At 41.0% G+C, this 25,011-nt stretch overlaps 2 protein-coding genes across 3 annotated transcripts in view; both read right to left on the bottom strand.

The window, feature by feature from the left end:
• The window catches only part of EPG5 (ectopic P-granules 5 autophagy tethering factor), a 100,506-nt gene extending 81,845 nt beyond the window's left edge, over positions 1–18,661 (bottom strand). For both annotated transcript variants that reach the window (XM_037508586.2, XM_054694067.1), the window contains exons 1-6: positions 18,480–18,661; positions 5,579–6,520; positions 4,123–4,366; positions 3,228–3,364; positions 2,232–2,339; positions 1,290–1,363 (exon numbers count right to left, since the gene is read on the bottom strand). In XM_037508586.2, coding sequence (XP_037364483.1) covers positions 1,290–1,363; positions 2,232–2,339; positions 3,228–3,364; positions 4,123–4,366; positions 5,579–6,520; positions 18,480–18,536 — 1,562 coding nt within the window. In that variant the 5' untranslated portion in view covers positions 18,537–18,661. The remainder of the gene's footprint in view (positions 1–1,289; positions 1,364–2,231; positions 2,340–3,227; positions 3,365–4,122; positions 4,367–5,578; positions 6,521–18,479) is intronic.
• Positions 18,662–20,026: 1,365 nt separating this feature from the next.
• Positions 20,027–25,011, bottom strand: part of PSTPIP2 (proline-serine-threonine phosphatase interacting protein 2) — a 72,332-nt gene continuing 67,347 nt past the window's right edge. Inside the window, exon 15 of the mRNA XM_037508585.2 lies at positions 20,027–20,053. The gene's annotated coding sequence lies outside the window, so the exon portion shown is untranslated. The remainder of the gene's footprint in view (positions 20,054–25,011) is intronic.

The raw sequence follows: 25,011 nt of genomic DNA, 5'->3' as shown, positions 1-25,011 counted from the left end.
CACTCTTTCTCTTTCCCACTCCCGCGGCCCCACATCGGACTCAGAGGCACACAGGCTTTCCAGGACTGAGGGCAGTGGGTAGTAACACTGTTCTCAGACACATGGATACAGACTCTGCTTCTCCCTCAGTTAAGGAGGTGCGTTCTTGATGCTGGCTGCAGTTACATTGCCAGATATCTATAAATCTAATTCAATTAGGCAGATGATGTCTCCAGTTCATCCTAACTTTTCTTTTTTTTTTTTTTTTTTTTTTAAATAGAGGCATGTTTTATTTATTTATTTATTTGTTTGTTTGTTTGGTTTATACATGCACTGGGTACAGTCAGAAGCGCGGGAGGGTGAGAGAATTCACCAGAGCCAGAGCGGGGAGCAGAGCAGGCAGAAGGACCGAAGTACACTGCTGAGGGGAGCAGCGGGCGGCAGGAGAGGTCTGCGCGCCATGTGGGACCTTCCTCCGATGGCCGGGGAGCAGCCGGGGATCGAACCGGCGCCGCAGAGGCCGCGGGCAGCTTCGCAACCCAGCGCTCAACCGCTGCGCCACCGGGGAGGCCCTCATCCTAACTTTTCTTAAATACAGGTTTTACCCTTGTTCTAAAACCTTCAGTTGCTACAAAGGCTCGACAGTATCAAGTTTAGAGTCCTGTCTTAACGTCAAGGCTTCTATAATCAATCTCACCCTAGATATTCATTTTTATTACCATCCCCCACACACCACTTCATTCCAGTCAAGCTGATCTCTGCACATTTATCCTTACCTGTGCTTTCTGGTCCACTGCTCACAGTCCTTGCCTCCTACAGTACCTTCCCTACTCCTTGTCTCCTACTGAAATTCATTCCATTCTTCAAACCCAGCTCATCTACTTGGAACTCCCTCAGATTATTCTACTCTACCACTCTCTTTATTCTCATTAATCTATTGTATCAATCATGCTTCACAATGCAGCACTTAAATCTGTGGAGTTTTTTCCTCTGCTACTAAATCTCCTCCTCTAAGGAACAGACAATCTTTGTCTTCCCACAGCAACTTTCACAATGACATATATGACAGATGAGGCAACTCCACTAAAAGGGGGGTCCAAAAAAGGCTAATCATTTATACATAAGCAGTTAATAGGGTCATTTTGGAACAAAGCGTATCTATCAAACCCAGGAAAAATCTGCAATGTTAAACTTAGGAATGGTTGACCCTTCCCTTAGCAGTTCTTTGGATCTGAGTAATTTAGGAAGACAATTATTTGCTAGAAAGAAAGCATTTTAATTTCTACTTCACAAATGTCTTCCACACTTACTTGACAGGAGACATTAGCAGGGCAAGGGACTGCATAAAATGAAAGACCCCTGAAGGGTTATTCAACACTTTGATCTGAAATCAGAAAAAGAAAAATCATACTATAGAAACCAACAACCCAAGCATCCATAATCTTAGGTGACTGCATTCTGACAAAGGGAACTGTTAAGTAAACAAAGATGGAACTGACACCTCATCCACAAGAGTGAGGGGCCACAGCTGAAATCAAAATTAGAGGTGGCTGAGCAGGTTACATCAATTGCCAGTAACAATACAGGACAAAGGAGGATACTGCTATTTTAAGCCAAAGGTTAACAAAACAAAAACAAAAAGATTCTACCTAAAAAGATTCAATCTTCCTTCTACCTAAAAAGATTCAATCTGCTGCTCACTGAAAAGGATAATGCGGAGAAGATGAACTTGGCATATATGTGGATCCTGCCCATCTGAATGGCTGCTATGAGTAACCAACACAGCCCAAAGCAAGCAGCAAAAAGAAGGTACAAGCCACATCATCAGCAGCTGATTATAGGAGAATTGGTAACACAACCTGGATCTCTGCAAGCATTAAAGAACTTGAGATACCGGTGGTTTGTTTTACCTATACTACTTAAATTGTGAAATAGATTAATTTAGGAAGCTGTGTTGAACATTACAGAAAGTACCTTAGTGAGCCTTTGTGCACATTAAGTAGTTCTGAACTTACCAAGCCAGAACTTACCAAGTACTTGAACTTGTACAATTCTACCTTAATATCATCAACCCTAGATGGCCCAAGAAGTTCCATCATAAAAATTCCTAAGAATATATATGGGATATATTTGAAGAATTTTATTGTAAACATCAACGTTTTAAGATGACTTTTTAAAAGGTATTTCTTGAGGAAAACAGTTAACAAAATCTCTCCCCCCAGACCCTCTCAAAATTAGGCCATTCATCATACCTGAATGAAAGGAACAGCCCATTTACTAACACCAGCCGGGCATCGAAGAATATGATTTAGAAGAAAGAGGTGGTCTCCAGGACAGCCAACTCTTTGTAACACTGATACCTGAACAGCAAAGGATACACACTTTCATTGTTTAGAAAGGAAAACATATCTAAGGTTCCAGTAGAGTCACTTAATCTGGTGTTTAAATACATGTAATCTTTGAAGAGTAACCAGACAATTTATAAGATGATGGACTGAGTTTCTACCACACAGGCATACAGAAGTCTAAGACTCTCTAAGCACTATGATGAAAATATCCTAAGTAGCTTCTCTGTAAACCCAGCTTTTATTGTCTGGCAAGTTATATATCACTAATGTGCCTGAACATATTTGAGTAGCTATAAGTCAATTGGTTCAATCTGTCAGTTTGCATGTTTCTTAAATCCAAATAAATGTGCTTAGAAGCTCAACCCATATTTAAGAACTCTAGTGTAAACCTTAAAAACCCACCCCTGGCAGCACCATTAAGAAACACAACCAACAAATACTGTCCCCTGCCTTATATCTTTCCTAAGTTTCCCAAATCCTGACTCCTCTCTTTTCTCCCTTAAAATTTGTTACCGTATGACTAAGAAGAAAATTAAATATAAAGTGTAAAAATGGTACCAAAAACTGATATGGAAAAATTCTAGATCAAGATACCTATCTCCTGAATGTGTATCTGGTCTTAAATTCAGCATGTTTCCCACATTTGCATTTCTTCCTAAGTTGAAGGCCCGGTATCATTTGGCTTAAAGTTTATCAGAAAGGCGCTGTGTGTTTAATAGTGAACTGAACAAGCATACCTTAATGTCATATGTCACGATCAAAGAAAAAGTCACTAATGAGCCCACTAAATAAATTAGCTAAAGAAGCTGTGGAAGAAAATACTACAATGAAGTAAAAGATAATTCTTAAATTATGAGGGAAATAAAAGAAAGACCACCTTGTCTATTTCTGTTCCCTTACCAATTTCTGCAGCCAGAGAAGAATATCGTCATGGAACTGAGTATCTTCATTAACTCTCCTGGTGAACATGAATAAGACACTAATGCACTCCTTTAGTTGACACAGATCAGAGGGAATGCTTTCTGTCTGCTTAGAAGCTATAAATTAAAGAGAGGATTAAATGAGTCCTCCATAAATAGTGTTTTGAGAATGTTTAGTGTCTCTAATGTAAAAAAGCAAAACACATACCAGAAAAACCTCTTTCAAATACTTAGTTCAGATTAAAAATCCAAGGAGAAAAGTTACATCCAAATACTTGAATTTCTACTAAATACATAAACCAAAGGGGATGGGGGGGGTGTGGAGAGGACAAAGGAGGTTTACTTTAAATGATCCCAATATCTCTTCCAGAAATAAAAACTGCATATTTAATTCACACAATTAATATTTAATATATATACAGTAGGGGCTAATTTCTAAAACCCAAAGATGAAAAATTCAAGACATTATAGATCCTATGGTGAAAATTAAAGAAAACATCCAACAAACTGGACAAGTACAAGAGACAGAGGATAAAAAAAAGTATTCTGATTATCAGTTTTAGAATAAAAAACTGTATTTGGATTCAACTTGATAACAAACATAAAAATTAGGGCAGTAAGGAGTATTAATGATAGTGAGTTTTTGATTCCCTAAAGAAGCAGAGCATGACAGGTATGGGGAAGGGCGACATCTTCCCATCCTCTTAAATGTTAGCAGCACAGATCTCAATCTTGTATTGGGGGAGGCAAGGTAAAACAGCAAGCACACATGCAACTTTGTAATACCTACTAGCACACAATCAATCAACCAGACTGAACCCTCAATTCTTTTTTCATTTCAGATGACAAGAGTGAGACTTTCATTATTTACACACCTCGGCCTTGCTGATGAATTGCTAAGGATCTGAGAACAGCTGAACTATTGAGTAACGCATAGAGGTAAGACTCCACTTGCAACCTTGAGAGCACAGAGGTGTAAGAATGCAGAGCCAGGGTCTGGTGGAGGTGCTCAGATTTGGCATCAAATAGCTTCTTTAGCTCTCCCAGTGCATTTTCATTCATCTCTACTCTTTGGTAGCGATGATAGCCTGAAACTTTCACTTGATCTGCACAGATGCCCTAGCAGTGGAAAAAAGGGTAAAACATGCAAGCAGTTATTCTTTGAACTTGAAATAATCAGGCAGCACATATTAGATGCACAAGCTTCAGTACCACCTTGAAATACCTTATAAATCAGCGAGGAAATAATATCGTGTAGAGAATATAAAGGTACAAGGAGTGTAAGGCCAATCATGATGTATCACAAGAGAAGAGATTTGCTAAGGAGTTGGGGAAAGATGCAAGAAAATAATATAGCTTGTCTATCAGACTCAAATTTCTACTTTACAGTGAGGTTAACATGATATGCCCATAACTTCAGCAGACTTTAAAATATCTATACCTACCATGATTCTTCTCAAAAGAAACTCCTCTCCTTTCCAATACTAACACCTCCAGCTGTGTTCTTAATTCTATTCTCTCTTTTGTAGCATTTGCAAATGTTTCCCTTTCCACAGACATTTTCCTATCTATAAGAAGAGATATACAGGCCTCCCAGTGACTGAGGGGTAGGAATGGGGGAAATCACATTTCTCCCCAATAGCTCCTCCAGCTTACTTCGCTGTCCAACTTGTGCTCTTTTCTTCCTTGCCATCTCTCCAGGCCACTGTGAAATGGTTTTCCTGATGGTCACCTTGGTCTCCACAGGGTCACATCTAATTGCCTCCCAGATTCCTCTCAACCTTCTTCCATGGCTCACCTACTTCTTGACACTCTCTACCCATTGGATGCCCCTGCTATAATAATGTCCAGGGTCACAAACTAAATGGTTCATGGGCTCAATCTGATCTAGAGACAGGACTTGCTTAGTCTCTACTCTGTGTTTGTACATATTTGTGACTATATGTAATTAATCGTCAGTATTTACAAATAAGGATCCCAAATATAAAAATTCAATTTCTAGCTTCTCTTGGAAAATCAAAAGATGTGTCAATACTTACTACACAACCTCACAGCATCAGGGAGAACTCAAAAGCAGCTGGCCCCTGCTAAGCCAGACAAAAGCTAACCCCATGACCACATCCCACTCAGGTATTTCACTTCTCCAGGTTACCTGTTTAGCCCCTGCAGGCATATGACTCTGTGACTCCTGCACTGAACTACTCTGGGCTAAGACAAGATTACTGTGAGTATAAGGAACAGACTCCAGACCTAGATAGCATCACAGCAACAGCAGCTCCACTACAAATCCCCCAGGCTCCTGAAAGCTTTACAGAACACTAGTCAAAATACCTGCACAGACAACTGTTCCTCCTTAAAGTGCCATAGTCGACTTTTAGCATTTTGGCAATCAGATGTCAAAGCAAGAAGCTCAGCTTCGGCTAGTAGCAGTTGCTTCCTACATCGAGAGTAGTTCAAAATCAATTCATAAAATTCATGTCTATCCTGGTGAGCCATGCTGTCAAATTCTTCTAAATATGATTCCACATTTTCTAGCCATGAACCAGGCTCAAAGATTTTTAGCTGTTCTTTAGTAAATGGTACTAGTTCTGGCTGAGATGGGAGCTCCGGGTACAGTCGCTCATTACGAAGCAAGGGTTTTACTGCCACCAGAGCTGGTACTTCAGCAACTTCAGCTGGCAACTGGGGATACAGTTTTTTCACTTTAGGTGGCTGGAAAAGGTCTGTGGCTTCACAAGAACTCTGCAAGCCAACATGTTGTAGCACCTCTGAAGAAAGATCCAGAACTTGGGTGTGTTCTTTCCTATTTGGAGTTTCTCTGACCTGTAAATTTTCCATTTCCTGCTGAGTAGAAGAAATAGTAGACTGCAGTGTGCTTTCAGAAGGTCCACATTGTACCACTTTATTTTTCTCTACTTCTGTAAAGTTTTTGGGGCTTTCTACTTTGGTTCCAACATAATCTCCGGGGCTGGCCTTCAACTTGAATGCATCGTCCCCAACACAGGCTCTGACCTCATTCTCTTCTTTCTGGGTCTCAGTGTTACATGTTGGGGACCCTTCCCTGCTTATAGTTAAGGAGGTGAGTGGTACATCAAACATTTCACTCTCATTTTGTACACTGGCAACATCCTGGAGCTGGGAATCAGTTAACACCTTCAGGTGGCCTTCTGTGAGCTCACAAGCTAGAGGAGTGATTTCCAACTCTCTGGAGGTTTTTGGCAGGGATACTTCATCAGACTCTTCCCTCTGAAGAGTTTCACATTTCTTCTTTTCCTAAAAAGATTGATAATGGAGAATAACATAATAATTGATGCTTTCAAAATGAAAAAATTTTAAATTGTATATAAAATCTAAAATTTACCATTTAAGAAGTGGACTCTAAATTCATTTCATAAGTATTGTATTTCACAATTCATATTATTCAGTTTGAATATTTTTAATTTGGAGATTCACTTGTCTAATTCCACAGTGCTAAGACAAGGACAAAACACAACAAACCATGGTTCAAGAATGGAGGAGGATAGTTAATTAGGTCATTCTCCTTTCTGCAGGAGGTTAGGTGAAACAGTACAGTTTATAGGTATCTTAGGCCTCAGTAGGTTTGTCTTCATTTTGACAAACATTCACTCAAAACTCAAGACAGAGAAAGCTGGAAAAAATTGAGCAATAAAATAAATACCTATAGCCAAGAGGTATAGCTCAGGGATAGAGCATTTGACTGCAAATAAATAAATAACCATAGTATTGGATTATAGCCCACAGAATAAAACAAATATCCATGTTTGGATATTGGCATAAATAACTATGGATGGATGGATGGATGGATGGATGGATGAATGGATGGATGGATGGATGGATGAATGGATGGACAGAGAGACAAATGGTGAGAAGCCACAACTCTTCCTATCAGAAGAATTCCAATTAATAAATACAGATGTAATGAGAAAAACAGAAAAATCACCACTAAAACACCATGATAATAACTGCCACAGGCAAGATCACCTGATGGATGCTAACATGAGTGAACATTTAAGCAGAATCAATATATTTTCATAATTTCAAGGTATCCCCTAAATATTTAGTAATTGTAATGGGAAAACAGTATGAGTCAGTAGAATAATAACTTAACCAAGTGACCAAGATTAACATCACTGGTAATGCCATATGATGTTCTGAGAAGGCCTATCACTTCTCCAGTATCCTTCCCAATAATGTATAATGTAAATACAGTCATGAGAAAATACCAGAAAAAAATCTGAAATTAAGGGACAGTCTACAAAATAACGTAAGTGTTATGGTCAGGATAGAAAGAAAAATACTGAGGAACTATCACAAGACTGATATTAAGAAACTACATAGAGGGCCTCCCCAATGGCGCAGCAGTTGAGCACTGGGTTGGGAAGCTGCCCGCAGCCTCTGCAGCGCCGGTTTGATCCCCGGCCACTGGGCAAGGGTCCCACATGGCGTGCAGTGGGACCTCTCCTGCCACCCGCTACTCCCCTCAGCAGTGTACTTTGTCGGTCTGCCTGTTCTGTTCTCCGCTCTGGCTCTGGTGAATTCTCTCACCCTCCTGCACTTCTGACTGTACTCAGTGCTTGTATAAATAAATAAATAAATCTTTATTAAAAAATTCTCCTTTAAAAAAAAAAAAAGAAAGAAACTACATAGACAGGATAACCATCTATAATGTAGGATCCTGGATTGGATCATGGGGCAGAAAAAGGGCATTAGTGGAAAAATTGTTAAAATTCAGTAAGTTCTATATTTTGGGTAAAAGTTTTGTACCAATGCTAAGTTTTTTGGTTGTAATGTTTTATGCCATAGAATGTAACATTATGTAAAATAATTTCCTAAGAGGATATTGCATGAAGAAGAGTATATGGAACTCTATATTTGCAACTTTTCATTAAGTCCAAAATTATTTCCAAAAACATTAAGACAAAAAAGTTAACTGCTAAAAAAAAGAAAATGAAATGTGTTTTTTAAAAAACTCTTAGGTATTAGCGCACAAACTATATAGGCTGGGTAAAGAAGGGAAAATTACTTAAAATTGCTAGTCAATCTCAAAAAATGAGGGCAGTCAAATACTTTTCACTATAAAATTTTAGGGAAGGCAAACATGATAGACAAGTTATTAATGATTTTGGATATGCCAACAAAAAATGTCGGCAAACAAACAGTCAAAGGAGGAAGGCGTTTATGTACCCACCATTAGGAAAAAATGATGAATGTTTTTAAAGTGGGATTTGGGGTCAGCTTGCTTGTAATGAGCATGGCCACAAGCATTTACAATGGCAATGACCCAAGAAGCAAGGCTCCTCTCCAAAATTACTTGAATCCATACTGCGAAGTGCAGATATCAGATTCAGAGATTAGCCGCACAATGAAGACAAACCAGTGTGTCAAGCTGCCTGAAATCACGCTTATCAGGAAAGCATGAGTATTTATAAGAAAATTTAAGATGGGCCTAATTTTACTGCAGCGATGTTTAGCATATTTGCTAACCAGCAGTTTTATCAGCTTGAGTGGTCAGAAAGAAAATCAGGAAGGAGATCAACGGTTATGAGAGAAATGCTGGTGTGTTGTCAAAGCAGAGGCCAAATGTTAGTGAGTTGAACTGTCAGAAAAATGAAACTAAGAAAATAATCTCACTCACAATAGCCCAAAAAGAACAATATATTTAGAAATACATTTAACAAAACAAGTGTAAACTTGTACTCTGAAAATTACAAATTACTTGCATATCCATTTCTAGCAGATCTATCTTCCACAGAATAATCATACCCATAATAAAAGCAATAGAAAGTGTGGTTAGTCAATTAAAGATTTTAAAAACCCTTCCTAGCGTCTCCAGCAAGAACACACAGCTCTTGTTTGGCCTTTTATTTCCCCTAGGTGCAGAACTCAGTGCTTCTCTGGGTTTCTAAAGTGGAAATAAAGAAAAAGTACTCCACCTGTGCTTGTTAGAGAGGTCAGGTCCAAAGAGGAATTAACCTGGAATTACCCCAGGGAAGGAGGTTAAGCAGGTGGGGATGAGGGGCAAGGAGAGAGAAGCTAGTGGTTTGATTCAAACAATGAGCTGGTCAGATCAGAGAAGGCATAAAACACAACTGTCCTACAAGGTGGCAAATGTCTGACCAAGCCCCCTCAAAGGGCATGGGGATAGGGGCAAGACCTCTGGGTGCAAATGCTATGGTCTATGGAGCAGTGGTGAGCTCCCAGTGGCTCACCTCCCGTGTGATCTCCAAACCTCCAGTGCCTGCCGCACCAAGTCATCCCAAAGACCATCATAAAAGACTGGTCTCCTGGTGCTCTGAACACCACCAACAGGCATGGCTCTCCAATGACTGCAAGAATGAATCTTAACTCTGGCATCCAGTGCCTCTGATGACTCAGTTACAATCCTGTCCCAATACAGAACCTTCAGTGACCACACCAACCCTTCTGGGCATGTACTAGTCTGAACGCCTGCAATTTGTATTTGTCACCTCTGCTGGTCATGTGCTACCACACATGGCTGGTTATTATCTGTATGTTCTGTCTCCCCCGCCTCCACACAACAGACCACAAGGATTGTGAGGCCAGGAACTGTATCATTTGCCTCTTTGGATCTGATCTACCTGATTCTCTGATTTTTGGCACTGGGTTCAATAAATGTTTCTGAAGACCACAGTGATGACCGACACTTTATAAGAATTTATCTGAATACTTATAAGATATTCATCTGATACTTTATAAGAACTTATCTGAGTACCAATGAGTCCCCGAGCAAGTTAGGGTTAATTAGGCAGCTTCGGGGACAGTGCAGGCAGGGACTTCGGGAGAGTTAAAGAGGCTTCTGAGATAAGAACAGTAAATCTAAGAGGTGCTAACCAAAACATACTCCAGAGATGAGGTCAGAAATTGCAGGAGGACTAAACAAAGACAGTAAAACTTGAGAGAAAAAGACCTTGGACAGGGGACACAAATCCTAAGAGCTGGGAAAATGGGCACATCTGCCCGGAGGAGTATAGCCACTGGGAGAAAGAGCCAATCACAAAATAGGGTGATGAGATTTTAGAACAGAGAAAAAAGGGTTTAAATATCCCTGGACATGGGCTCATAACAGCATCTTCTGCCCCTTCCTGACATTGCTGCCTTGGATTCTTTGCTTTTGTTCTTTTTCCTCTAAAAAACTTTTCTTTACTTTCTTGAACAAAGTGTGTTTCTCTCCGCTTATTTATCTAAAGAGTCTGCAAATTCCTTTTTACAGCTTTCTGGGCCAAGTATCCATGGTGGTCCAAGGGCTAAGCAGCGCACAGCAGCATCACCAAGTGTGCACTGAGCTCTATCCTGAGCACCGGAATTCTAAGATGACGATATTATTGAATTTTTCAACAAAATTTTCCTTACGATGTGATCTGGCACATTCAGAAATTTATTAGTATTGTGTCTCTCAGAAAGCAGAGGAAATATCCAACGCTTTCAGAGAAAACTGAATTTTTATGCCAAAGTCTGAATCTATTCTTATACTTAAAATATAAAATTTCACTTAAAAAAAAAGCCAGCCAGTTTCCAATTACTTTGCTACTTGAGTTAACTAGAGATAACAATATATGAGAACATATTGTATTTATAATAATCACTAAAGATCACACAATAGAGCTCAAACACAACTCCATGTATATCAAGTCATGTGTGTAAAAATCAGTGCTTACAGGATTTTATTTTATACAAAATACATTTCTTACAACTAAAAATAGCCAGATTATTAAGACTCTCCACAGAAAAAAAAAAATCAAGAAATTATAACAAATCATATATAGTATTGTAAGCCAATGTTACCTTGATAAAAAAAATTTTAAATTTTAAAAAGTTTGGGCCTCCCCTGGTGGCGCAGCGGTTGAGCACTGGGCTGCGAAGCTGCCCGCAGCCTCTGCAGCGCTGGTTCGATCCCCACCCGCCAGCGAGGGTCCCACATGGCGCGCAGATCTCTCCTGCCGCCCGCTGCTCCACTCTGCTCCCCTCAGCAGTGTACTTCGTCACTCTGCCTGTTCTACTCCCCGCTCTGGCTCTGGTGAATTCTCTCACCCTCCTGTGCTTCTGACTGAACCCAGTGCTTATATAAATAAATAAATAAATCTTTTTTAAAAATTTTAAAAAGTTTTAAATACCTTCAAAGAAAGAAATTATAATGAAATGGAAGGTTGTCAATAAATGAAAGAAAAACATACTTAACTACACATTACAATATATATGTCCTGGACTGTTGGTGTGTGCATGGGGGAAAAAAAAAACCCTAAAGAAAAATATATAACAAACTGTTGCCAACAGCTATGCCCAGGAATGGGATTCAGTCATCTCATTTCAAGGTTGTACATGTCTGTGTTTGTGTGTGCATGTATGTGTGCATGCACACACACTCAGACAGGCTTCTTTTAAGCAATGAGAACTTCGTACTCAAAAAAAAAAAAAAAGGGGGGGAGGGCTTAAGTTCCAGAAAACAACTGGGAAGTTTCCATTTATCACTCACAGTTCTTTCTCTTTGAACTATAACAAGTAAAAAAAGAAAAAAAATCACAACTCCTTTCCTACCTTAAAATTATTAAGCTGCTCCCTGATGAAGGCTCAACTGTACACATCCTGCAGAGTACTTTCATGGTTTTAAAGGCAGGGTCTGTTATCACTAATGTCTGTGTCCCCAGCATTCAGTATAATGCCTGGCACAGAACAGATAAAAAGGGCTTGGACACATGAGCCCAATTGTTAGATCAAGAGCTCTCAGGGCAATTTAACCAGGTGCACTTGGGACGTGCAAGTATGCTACATAAGTGAAAAGGCTTTGGGGGAAGGAGGAGGATTATACCTCTCAAAATGAATACATCTCCTCTTGGCTGCCATTACTTTGGTGTTGATCTTAACAATCTTATGTAATGTATCAGCAGCGTTTTACTTGATCTCGCCACACACTTTCTTCACTCGACTTCTAAGACCGGACTCTCACCGTGGAAGGTACTGGGAAAATGGTCACGCCTCACACTCCTTGTTGGTTCCTCCTCCCCAAACTTAAAATTGGGGTGTGTTTGGGTTTTATTCCTGTCACCATTTTTTAAAAATTGAAACATAACTGATGTAACACTATATTCATTCCAGATGATTATCTGTATATATGTCTAAATGATCACCACAATAAGTCACATTTTCAACTATACTCATTCCCCCATTCATACAATGAACTCTACATTTCCATTTGAATGTTTAATAGACATTTGTTTTAAAATTGGCATGTCAAAAACTGAACTCCTGATCTGTCCCCAAAACCTATTCCACCCACTGCCTTCTCCATCTCCGAACAATCCTTGACTGTTTTCTCTCACACTCCACATCCAAATAACCAGCAAATCCTCTTGGCTCTGCCTACAGAAACACCCCAGACTTCGAACACTTCTCATCACCTCTTCTCTACAACTCTGGCCCAAGGCACCATCACCTCTTCCCTGGATTACTGTATTGTCTCTAGATGGCCTCTCTGCTTCTCTTCTTGTCCCTTTATAGTCTACTCTCAGCAAAGCAAGCACAGTGATCCTTTAAAGTATACTAAAATATGTCACTCCTTGGCTTGAAACCCTGAGGTGATTTTATATTTCACTAAGAGTAGAACTCCTTTTAACAATGGCCTACATGACCTGACCTGTGTTACCTTCTGCCTTCTAATTACTCACCCCTCACCCATCCAAACAATACAGCCTCCTTGCAGTTCCTAGTGTTATAGGGCAGCACCGATATTGAACAGGTTGCCTGGCTGTGGGTCCTCAACCGTGCGCTTACAAGGGACTTATTAATACTCCACTACAGGCATACACAAAAGGTTAATAAAAGGTTTATTTACAAGGGAAAAGGAAATAAGGAAAATGTACAACTCAGGGAGAAAATAGGGAAATAGTCTTTAATGCGTCCTACCTGATCCACCGACCTGGAAACCCAAAAAGCACTCTCCAAACTGGCCTGACACTGCGAGCTGGCGGAGAGCCAAAATGGGGGACCCCTCCAAAGCCCAAGTGTCTGGCTTTATACCAACCTGGCTGCTTAACCCCACCCTCAGGGCCCAGCCACCTTCCCTTTGGTGGTGATGGGATTTGGAGTTCCCAGTGTCTTTGGCTTTGGCCTGGGGTAGGGGTAGAGTCCACAAAGCCTGTATATAATTAGCTTTAGGACATCCTTTTCCCCCTAACACCAGGACTTCCTTAGGGCATTTACCCCAACTGCTCCCTCCACCCAGGACACTAGCTCCTATATGAGATAACTACCTTGGCTCCCTCAAGTCTTTACAAAAAGGTCATTGTCAATAAGGATGACCTGGACCACCAATTAAACACTGCAACACATGTCAATCTCTTGCCAATACTTTCCAACTCCTTTCCCTGTTCTTTTTCTTTTTTCCATAGGATTTATCATCTTCATATATAATAAATAAATATATATATATATTTATTTATTATGGGTTTTCATCTTTTCCCTCCACCCTGTGAGCTCCGTTAAGGCCACGTTGTTTTCTTCTGCTCACATCCCCAGGTGCCTAGAACAGCTTCTGGAACATAGAGGGTAGTCACTGTCCTCATTAGGAGGCAAAAAAAAAAAAAAAAAAGGCCTAATAATGACACCTTTACCCCTCAATTTCACTCTTATAACCACTCATAGGAGAAAGGGATTAAAAGGTAGAAACTTCTATAATAAGGACAAGAAGGGATTGGGATTTAAAGGTCATTGTTTCTATTATCAGCTTTCTGGGACACACCTTAGTCTATCCTTAGCACTTACATATGCTCTCACTATTGGTGACCTGTTCAGATTTAGAATCTAATATTAACCATAAAAATACGTTCATGACTATAAAAGATACTGTTTCTGCCATAAGTCCAAATCCAAAAATCTACTGTTTTTAATCCCTAGTCTACCAGGATCAACAAAGTCAGGGTCCTAAGGTGTGGAGATATTTTAGCAGATGATACTAAAAGAACAAAAATATTATTAGGATTAAGCATCAGGTAACAGCCACATAACAATGTGAGGCCATCTACCAGATGAGTAATGTCGAGGAATGCAGGTCAGCTATGGAGTAAAATGCAGAAGCCAGTCAAATTACCTAAAGGCAACAGCACATGATACTACTCACTTCCTGTAATGAGCCTTGGATATACTTCATGGCTCAGTAAACAGTACGTAAATCATACACAGACGATAAAGGTTTCAATGTAGGACTTTATAGTAAATGCCAACGATAGCCAGGACTAAAAATTGAATCTATTTATTCTAAAAGAAGAATTAGTTTTCTAGATTGATAAATATGAGGACCTTGCTGGTATCAAGGAAATCTACTAAATGCTTCTACTTATAAAACTTAAGAATATTCTTCAATACTGTCATTTGTCCATTCAACGGACACTGACATGCCTAGAAGGGTTGGGAAGGTTATTCAGAACAAGACAGGTCACTCCCTCGTGAGTTCAGAGAAGTTGACAAGGTGACAAATAAGATGAATGTCACAAAGGGTTGCAGAGTGCTACCGGAGAGGGTAGTAACAGAAGAGTCCCCGAAAAGCTTTTCTAAGGAAGAACTGTTTTCCAGGAGACTTCTTGAATGAACAGTAATTAGGTGAAGAACTGGAGGAAGCATGTGAGTACAAAAGAAACATCATGTGCAAAGATCCTGAAGCAGCAAAGGACAGAAATAATCGAAGATCAAAACAGTGATAGGCCTGAGTCTGAAGAAAAAGACAGAAGCAAGAGCCTTCAGTCCTCAGTCCATTCTGTAGTGTCAAGTGATGGGAAATATTTGTGAGCTTTTAAAGAAGAGACTGATCAGTTTTGTTTTTTGTTTATAAGACTATCAAACAGCTTTAGTTTAGAGAACTGGCAGCGAGAATGATTAGAGGCCAGTTCAGTAGATATCCAAGAAATCTTTGGAGAATGGTGGTGCTAGTGAGGATGGAGAAAAATGGGCAGATTCAAGAGAAAAGTTAGGGAATATAATTGGCAAGACTTAGTGATTGATCAGACTGGAGGGTGAGAAAAAAACCTATCAAGGATTTCTGTTTTGATCATTCCATGGAATGAAGCCTTTATGAAAGTTAACAGATGAAAAATAAATCAATGTATATCTATGTAGGAGTATTGCCTGAAATGTGTCAAATAAAATGAGCAATTGATTTTTCACAATAGATTTTAAAGTTTAATTTTAGATACCCTGTTATAAACAAAATAACTTGACAGAAACCCTCTTAACCAACCATTTTTAAATCATGTAAAATTATTAAGCCACTAAGTGGAAAATTAAAATGTCTGGCTTTGAGTTTTTTCACTAGCTGCATAACCTTCAGTTTTTCATTTAACTTGCTTTTGTTGCATCATTCACTGAAAACAAAACTAGAAATTAAAATTCTGCTGGTAACACACAAGTTGTGTATGATTGTATTGTTGGCTCAGGGACCTATGCAAGGTTGCCCTTTGATTTTTCTTCCCTCTCTGTCTACATAGTTCTTCTCCAGCTCACTGCAATGCAAAATTTACTTCACTTTATAAAATGTTTCTGAAATCGGGGCCCCCCTGGTGGTGCAGGGGTTAAAATCTCAGTGCTATCAAGCTATCATCAGTCACTACAGCATGAGTTCCATCCCCAGCCAGGTCGCTAACCCACATGGCACAGCAGACCTCTCCTGCCTCACCCACTGCTCCCATCAGCATCCCGTCAGCAGCACATTTCAGTAGGTCCACCTGTTCTGCTCCCCACTCTGTCTCAAGTGAATCCTCTCACCCCCCGCACCTCTGGCCTATGGGGAACACCCCAGTTCTTATATGTATAAATAAATAAAAATAAATCTTAAAAAAATTTTCTGAAATTATGTAGTGAAGAAATTCAGACAGGCCTCTCCATGATGTGCCACTTTGGCATATGGAATATTTTGAGCTCAAGACCCTGCAGGCGCAAGAGAAACTTTTACCATTTGCTAACAACCTAGAAGAATGTAAACCTTTAAAAGGGCTTGTCCAGAATTAGGGTTATTACCAGAAATAACCTTTCTATCTGAATAAGCTACCTAGATGGCCAGGCAAACAACTAATTAACATACACCTACTCTTCGTCACATGAAACATCCACCTCTCAAGTCCCTGGCCCCTATTCCATTCCGTAGCTCAGAAAGACATATATGTCTCATTTAACCTTTCCTCCCTCAGGCCCCTCACGTCTATTCAGGCTCTCCATACACAGAAATTAATTAAATTTGGGTTTTTTTCCTCCTGTTAATGTGTCTGATGTTAATTTAATTATTCAACCAGCCCATGAAGACCCAAGAGGGACAGGGAGAAATTTCATCTCCTTCCGCCACAGTAGCAAATTGGTTTCCCCTCCCAGATAGTAACTCATTACAGATGTGGCATGCTGTTGTGCCTTACTCCATTGTGGACTTTTAAAAAGGCATCATAATGAAAGGGATTCAACTAAGTTGTTTATAGCTTATTAAAATGGTAGCTTTGAATACTAGCCTCCTGCTTAAACCATGATCCCATGAGAAAATCAGAACTTGATATCATTTTTAAGTGACACCTGCTCAGGAACATCACCCACTTGCAGGAAAGGAAATTTCCTATGCTTGTAATATCACCCTCATTATTTCCTGAATGTACTTTCAGTCTCAGGTAAACAAAATTATCTATATCCAGTCATCCAGAGGTAGCATTTAATCTTCTCACTGTGAACTGTCACTTCAGAAAAACAACCCAAGACTCCACCTAAAAACAAAAGAAACCAACAAAGGGAACCAAAAAAAAAAAAAAATTCAAATTCATCTCTACTGTGAGTCCTGCCATGATTTAATTTCTGGATTTTATTACCCCAACATAAACAACTAGAAATAAACAGCAGCAGCTGCATTATCACCTTGAATTTTAAAGTTAAGAGACATATCACCACAATCTACTCTCTGACTTGTCCTCCAAAAGAAGTCTCTTTGGTTTAAGGATAATTCATAAAAAGGGCCCCCAAATTGGGTGGAGGTTGCCCTTTTATAAGCAACATTTACAGTTGTCCTATGAACAACAAGGATTTGGTTTACTTATACTTGGATTTCCTGTAGACAGAAGATGTAAACTTACAGTATTAATACGGTAATCAATAAATCAATATCAATACACATTCCTTTTTCCTTTTGATTTTCATAACATTTCCTCTAGCCTACTTTTAGAATACAACATATAACACACTTAATACACAAAATGTGTTGTTTGTTATGGTCAACAGCAGGTCATTAGTAGTTAGGATTTGGGGGAGTCAAAAGTTACACATGGGGGGGGGGGTGAGAGGAATCAGCAACCTAACCCCTGCCCATCCCGAGTCGGTTCGAATGAACTGCACAGTTATAAAGAAAATCTTCAAGTGTAAGCGTATTTCCCTGCTGAACTAGAAAGACTACAGCTCTCTAACTAATTTCAGAACACCAAATTTCTTAACTGCTATCAAAGGAGAAGGCGGTAACTTATATCTGCATAAAAATCACAGCCTTGTTTACTATGCCTTGCCCGGTAATCTCTCAAAAAAATGACCGTCCCCTTCCCCCACAACATCATCTGTTTTTAGCAGATGTTATCTTAAAATGTGATTTAAGTCATTTCAGGAAATCACTCAATTTTATAGATTTTGTCCATGTGTGCAGGACGTACACGTTATTATTAAACTTTTGATGGTCTTCCCTTGTTGGTCTGTCCAACATTAACTCGATTATTTGTCAGCCGCGAAGAACAGAGAGGAAGGGGGATTTCCCCTACTCCGCACATGTCGCTATCCATAACTCTCTGGCAAAGAATATATTCTCAGCATGGAGGACAGGTCCGTTAAAATGTTTCCAGGTTATGAAGGAGAAAAGAGACAGTCAGAAATGAGGCTGAGAAAAGAAAAGCTGCTTCTTCACAAGAATGCCCACCCAGATGAGCAAAAAGGGAGCAGAAAAGGAAGAGCCCAGTGAGGTCAGAGAGGAATAAAAAGAAATGGGCGCCAACGAAGTCCGGCACAGGTAGAGGAGGAACAGAGGAGCAGGGCAGGTGTGGAGGGGTGGTGGAGCAGATACCCAGGAGGTGGGGGGCCAGGATGCGAAGGGCTAAGGAGATGGGGAGTGGACTGGTGAGGCCAAAGAGCGCAAAAAGGAGACAGAGTACACATGCCAGAACCTCTGGAAAGAGGGACAGGGCGGACAGAGCCTCACCTTGGTTTTAGTCCGGCTGGCCTTGGCCCGGCGAGTGGGCCTCACCGCCTCGGCCATAGACCCTGCCGCGGCAGCGTCGCCGTTTGTTTTGGTCAAAACCCTGCGTTTCTCACAGCTTGCCCAGTTCCGGCCCCCGTCACGTGATCGAACCTCCACCACTCCTGGGGAAGTGCGCGACTCGGAGCGTCTACGGGTCGCAAAGGAGGACAAACTGCCCTGGGGTGTCTTGTCACTGGATGACGGTGGCCCCGCCCCCCGCCCAGGCTCCGCCCCGGCCCTGGCGCGCAGGCGCCTGGGCCTCCCCGGGCAGCCCCGGGCCAAGTCCAGGGAGGTGGGGGTGTTTCTGCAGCTCTGCGGGGCGGAACTCTGTGGGTGTTATAGGGCAACCCTTCGGTGGTGATGGGATGTGGAGTTCCCAGTGTCTTGGCTTTGGCCTGGGGTGAGGGTGGAGTCTGCAAAGCCTGTATGGAATTAGCTTTAGGACATCCTTTTCCCCCTAATATGGGGACCCCAAGTGCGCTCTCACACCTCACCCACCTTGGCTTAAAGGAGTCCTGGAGCGATGCTTGTCAATCTTGTTTGGACCGTTCGATGTACGGATCCATTTAGTCTAAATCTCTGCTTTGAGCTGTAGGAATTGTTAGGGGGAAAAGGCTGTCCTAAAGCTAATTATATACAGGCTTTGTGGACTCCACCCCCACCCCAGGCCAAAGCCAAAGACACTGGGAACTCCAAATCCCATCCCCACCAAAGGGAAGGTGGCTGGGCCCTGAGGGTGGGGTTCAGCAGCCAGGTTGGTAAAAGCCAGACACGTGGGCTTTGGGGGGGGAGGTCCCCCATTTTGGCTCTCTGCCAGCTCCCAGGTCCAGCCACCTCTGAGAGTGCCTTTGGGTTTCCAGGTCGGCGGATCGGGTAGGACGCATTAAAGACTTTATTGCCCTATTTTCTCCCTGAGTTGTACTGTACATTTTCCTTATTTCCTTTTCCCTTGTAAATAAACCTTTTATTAACCTTTTGTGTGTGCCTGTAGTGGAGTATTAATAAGTCCCTTTTAAGCGCGCGGGTGAGGACCCGCAGCCACGCACCGGTTCAATATCAGGGCTGCCCTATAACAGCAGGAACCATGGTGTCCATCCGCAGGTGTGCACGTCTTTGGTGATGCTTGCCTTTTCTGTTGTAAAGAAGATTAAAGGGACTGATGGTGAAAGATGGCTGATAGCAGGCAAATCAGTGAATGGTAGTTATTCTTTTTTTTTTTTAAGATTTATTTATTTATTTATACAGCACTGGGTACAGTCAGAAGCGCGGGAGGGTAAGAGAATTCACCAGAACCAGAGCGGGGAGCAGAGCAGGCAGAAGGACCGAGGTACACTGCTGAGGGGAGCAGCGGGCGGCAGGAGAGGTCTGTGCGCCATGCGGGACCCTCCTCCGGTGGCCGGGGATCGAACCGGCACTGCAGAGGCTGCGGGCAGCTTCGCAACCCAGCGCTCAACCGCTGCGCCACCGGGGAGGCCCCAAACGGTTGTTATTCTTACGACGTTACAAATTCCCAGTCCAAGAAAGAGACATGTGACCTAAAAGGAAACACCAAAATAAGCTGTCAAGACTGATAAAAGTAATCTTAGTGTGGATTTTACACATCTTGCTTCATTTTAAAGTTCCAGATGTGAAGAACTTGGCTCCACTTCTCTTTTCCAGCTCTACCTTTTCTTTTTTTGCAAAACGCTTAGTTCCTTTTAAAATGCTATATAGGGGGCTCCCTGGTGGCACAAGAGGTTAAGATGCAACCTATGAAGCCTTTCGCAGCCTCTGCAGCACGAGTTCAATCCCTGGCCAGGGAGATACCCACATGGGCAGCAGACCTCTCCTGACTTGCCCGCTGCTCCCCTCAGCAGTGTATTTTGGCAGTCTGCCTGCTCTGTTCCCCACTCTGTCTCTGGTGAATCCTCTCACCCCCCACACCTCTGGCCTGTACCCCTGTTCTTGCATGCATAAGTAAATCTTTTTTAAAAAAGAAAGAAAAGAAAATGCTATATAATTTGTCATCAGCCTGGCTAAAAAGTGCCCATGGTCCACATAGCTAAAATGAAACAACAGCGGTGTTGGTTTTTTTCAGGTTTTAGGTTTTTTTTTTATTTTTTATTTATGCATACAAGAGCTGGGGTGCAGGCCAGAGGTGTGGGGGTGGGGGTGAGAGGATTCATCAGAGACAGAGCAGGGTACAGAACAGGCAGATTGAAGTACACTGCTGAGTGGAGCAGCAGGCTAGTCAGGAGAGGTCTGCTGTGCCACGTGGGTTGCTCCCTGGTGGCGGGGAGTATGAACTTGTGTGGCAGAGGCTGCAGACGCCTTCATAGGTTGCAGCTTAACCCCTTGTGCCACCTGGGAGGCCCCAGGTTTTAGGTTTCTTAAATTGGGATACACAGTCACAAGTAACAGCCCAGATTGTGTCCCACTGGGGTCTTTGTCTAAGGGAGTTTTAAAGAAGGAGGAAGAAGGGTAGGATTTCAAAAACAGTTTACCAAGAATTAGGATTGGTTAATGGAGTATATTCCTTAAAAGTTCATTCACTTTTAGACAAGCTGACCGGTTACTATGGAGAGAAGACAGAAAAAATTTGCCTTTATGCGGCTCTTATAGAAGATGGCTCTTGCCTGTCTGTAAATAATTTTTAGAAGTGAAAAATTCATAAGATATAGGTCCTGGCATCAGATACAGAGTTGATTGAGTCAGCCTGGAACATCCCTTTTCACAAATGTGATATCCTTAAGGACAGGATTTTTTATGTGTTCCCCCAAAGCATCCCAAGGGCCTATAGAACACTGCCCAGCGCTAGTAGATGTTCAATAAATATTTTATGACTGGAAAGAGTGAATGCGAGTTGTGTTGACTGATGGTGGAGTAAGAGAGTTGAGATAGCATGTGTAGGTGGAAAATAACCTATCCATCCTTCTGTAGCTCTCCCTACAAAAATCCAGGAATATAGCATGAGAAATGAAGACTTCAGAGATGCAGTCTGCAGTGTCTTATATATGAGCTAATTGATCATGTAATATACAGTTTTATGTATTTTAATCCCAAATCCTCAAGGACAGCAAAAAAGTTATTGAGCTTTTTAAAATGTACGTTTGTTTACCGTGTGTGTGTGTGCGTGTGTGTATAGGTGTGTTTCAAATATGAACAGAATCTTCATACTACCATTACTATCAATCACTTCTTAGGCATTTCTCTCAGTCTGGAATATCCTCTCCGCCCTCTACCAACTCAATTCCCTTTTGACCTTCTAAGTTCTCTGTGTCTGTCACTACTTAGCAAAGCAGAATTGGCTCTACTCTCCCTTCCTTTCAACGTTTAGTTGGGAAACAAACACAATGCACAAATTATGATAAATAACAACCTATGTGCCCACACTATGAACTGAATTTGTTGGACGTTAGAATAGGGCAAGTAATTAAGTCGCATAAATGGGAGAGATTGTTTGATAAAGTTTGATCCATTAAACTTGAACAAATGTTAAATCTCCCCTTTGAAAGTGATTATTAAAACCTATTAGATTTATATTCAGAATGTTGAGATTTATAGATAACTTGAAGACTTAAAAACTAAATTTTAAAATGTTTATGACTTTAATAAATTGAAGATTAATTAAATAATCCTTTAAATAATTAAAGCATTAATTTCAAAGAGCAAAATAATGACAAGTATCTTTTCTATACACAAATACTTTCTATCAAAATTTAAAAGTTCACATTGACAGCTGGCAAGGTTAAAAATGGCCTAATTCACAGCTACCACTGATTCCTCAGCAGCAGTAGTCACCATTTCTTTAGCATTTACTTTCAGCCAGGAAATATTCTGAATACTTTTCATATAAAGACTCATCTGAGTCTCATGACAAACCTACAAAATAACAGTAACTTTAATCTCATTTTTTTAAATTTTTATTGAAATAAGAGCTGTATTCTCATTTTCTAGACAGGAATAAAACCTCAGAGAGATTGAATTATTTGCCTACAGTCACACGACTAGTAACTGGTGAAGCTGGGATTTGAATCAGTGCAGTTGTGTAGTATAAATGGAAGGACAGCGTGAGACAGGAAGCCAGGTTTACTCTGTTTGCAATATTCTGTACACATTGGGATCAAAGTGAATATCAGAAATGTTTTATTTAAAATAGACTGGATTCAGGATGGCCTCCCTGATGACACAAGGGTTAAGTCTCAGCACTGTCAAGCTATCTCCAGCCTTTGCAGCATGAGTTCAATCCCCGGCCAGGGAGGTAACCCACATATGGCACAGAAGACCTCTCATGTCTCTCCCGCTGCTCCCTTCAGCAGTGTATTGCTGTAGACCCACCTGTTCTGTTCTCCATTCTGTCTATGGTGAATTTCTCTGCACCTCTGACCTATATCCCAGTTCTTACATGCATAAATAAAATAAATCTTTAAAAAAAATAAAATAGACTGGATTCATCATAATACACTACTGACAGTTTGGTTTTTTTTCTTTCCTTCAAAAATGTCTATAATTTGATGGTGATTCCTGAGTCAATCAGTATCTGAAACAGTACTTGTCATAATAGGGCTTCAGTGTAAGCTGATAAATTTGAAGACTACCTGGGTGGATCTGAAACGCCCTTCCCCATTAGATTCGAGTCTCTGTTGCCACCTGGTGGCAGTTCCTCATAGGTGAAATCTTAGACACAAATAATAATTACTGCCTGGACATCACCGTACAAGACTTTAATTATTTCATCATTTATGACTACTAAATATTACATGCATTTTAATTATAAATAGAGTATGTCATTTCTCAGTTATTTCAGTTTCTTGAGCAATTAGCTGGTAGTGCAATTAAGTACCAAAAATGTCCAGCCTGGTTACCTCAGTTGCCAATCCAGGGTATTAGTCCCTAGTACTGGGAATGTTCTGGAGCTCAATAACCTTCTCAACACCACTCCTGACAATGATGCCCATCTTGTTTTTTTGTGCCTTCCAGAGCTAGAGTGGGTCTGACTGTGCCATTTGCAACAACATGGATGGACCCAGAGGGTATTATAATGATAGTCATCATATTTCATTCATATGTTAGATAAAGAAACAAATATAGGGCCTCCCCGGTGGAGCAGTGGTTGAATGCTGGGTTGCAAAGCTGCCCACAGCCTCTGCAGCGCTGGTTCAATCCCTGGCCACCGGAGGAGGGTCCCACATGGCGTGCAGACCTCTCCTGCCGCCCGCTGCTCCCCTCAGCAGTGTACTTTGGTCCTTCTGCCTGCTCTGCTCCCCGCTCTGGCTCTGGTGAATTCTCTCACCCTCCCATGCTTCTGACTGCACCCCCAGTGCTTGTATAAATAAATAAATAAACAAATCTTTAAAAAAAAATGAGCAAACAAAATAAAAACTTTTATTAATTTTTTTCCTTACAACTTTGTAATCCCCATTGTTCTCCCACCACCATATCACCTGTGAACCATCACCATATTCCCTTGGATTCATCCCTCCTGTGCTACCCCCCTTCCTCTCCTCAGTTCTATGGTCAGCTTGCTAGTTTTGATTTTTTCTTGACTTATTGTTTGGTGTCTCTATATTCCACATGAGTGAGACCATCCAGTACTTATCTTTTTCCTTCTGATTTATTTTGGCTAGCATAATCTTTTCCAGCTCCAACCGTGTTGTCACAAATGGCATGAGTTTGTCTTTTTTTATTTGCTGAGTAATATTCAATGGTATAAATATACCACTTATTGGTCCATTCATCTATTTGGCAGCATTTGGATTGTTTCCATATCTTGGCTTTTGTAAAGTGTGCTGCAGTAAACATAGAAGTGCAGATTATCTTTTTTTTAAGATTTATTTATTTATAGAAAATCTGGGGTACAGGCCAGAAGCACGGGAGGGTGAGCGGATTCACCAGAGAGAGCAGGGAGCAGAATAGGCAGAAGGACTGAAATACACTGCTGAGGGGAGCAGCAGGCGAGACAGGAGAGGTCTGCTGTGCCATGTGGGAATCTCCCTGGCTAGCCGGGAATCGAACCTGCACTGCCAGAGGCTGCAGACAGCTTCACAGCACTGCACTCAACCGCTGTGCCACCAGGGAGGCCCTGCAGGTTATCTTTTGAATCAGTGTTTTTGTGTCTTTTCAGCAGATTCCTAGGAGTGGATTGCTGGATCGTGTAGTAGCTCCATTTTAATGCTCTGAGGAACCTCCACACAGCTTTCCATAGTGACTGGCAAACATTTTTAAAGATTCTAGCATCTAACAAGGGAATGGCTACAAGAACAAAATAGTAGATTCCAGAAAGGGAGAGGATAGCAGGGAAGGTAAATTGGGTAAAAGGGTTAATTAGATGGCAATGATGGGAAAGAGACTTTTAGTGATGAAATTAATGTAGTCTCTACAGATGCTGATATATAAATCTGTATACCTGAAACCTATATAATGTTATAAACCAAAGTTACTCTAACTTTAAAAAAAAAAAAACAGCAGTGAAGCAAAATACTCCCGATGGGCAGTTTATCAAGTAACCCAGCTG

This window comes from Talpa occidentalis, unplaced genomic scaffold (genome assembly GCF_014898055.3).
Source record: "Talpa occidentalis isolate TD23 unplaced genomic scaffold, MPIMG_talOcc4v2.1 talOcc4.13, whole genome shotgun sequence".
NCBI classification, from domain to species: domain Eukaryota; kingdom Metazoa; phylum Chordata; class Mammalia; order Eulipotyphla; family Talpidae; genus Talpa; species Talpa occidentalis.
This window is presented reverse-complemented; position numbering and strand designations above follow the sequence as displayed.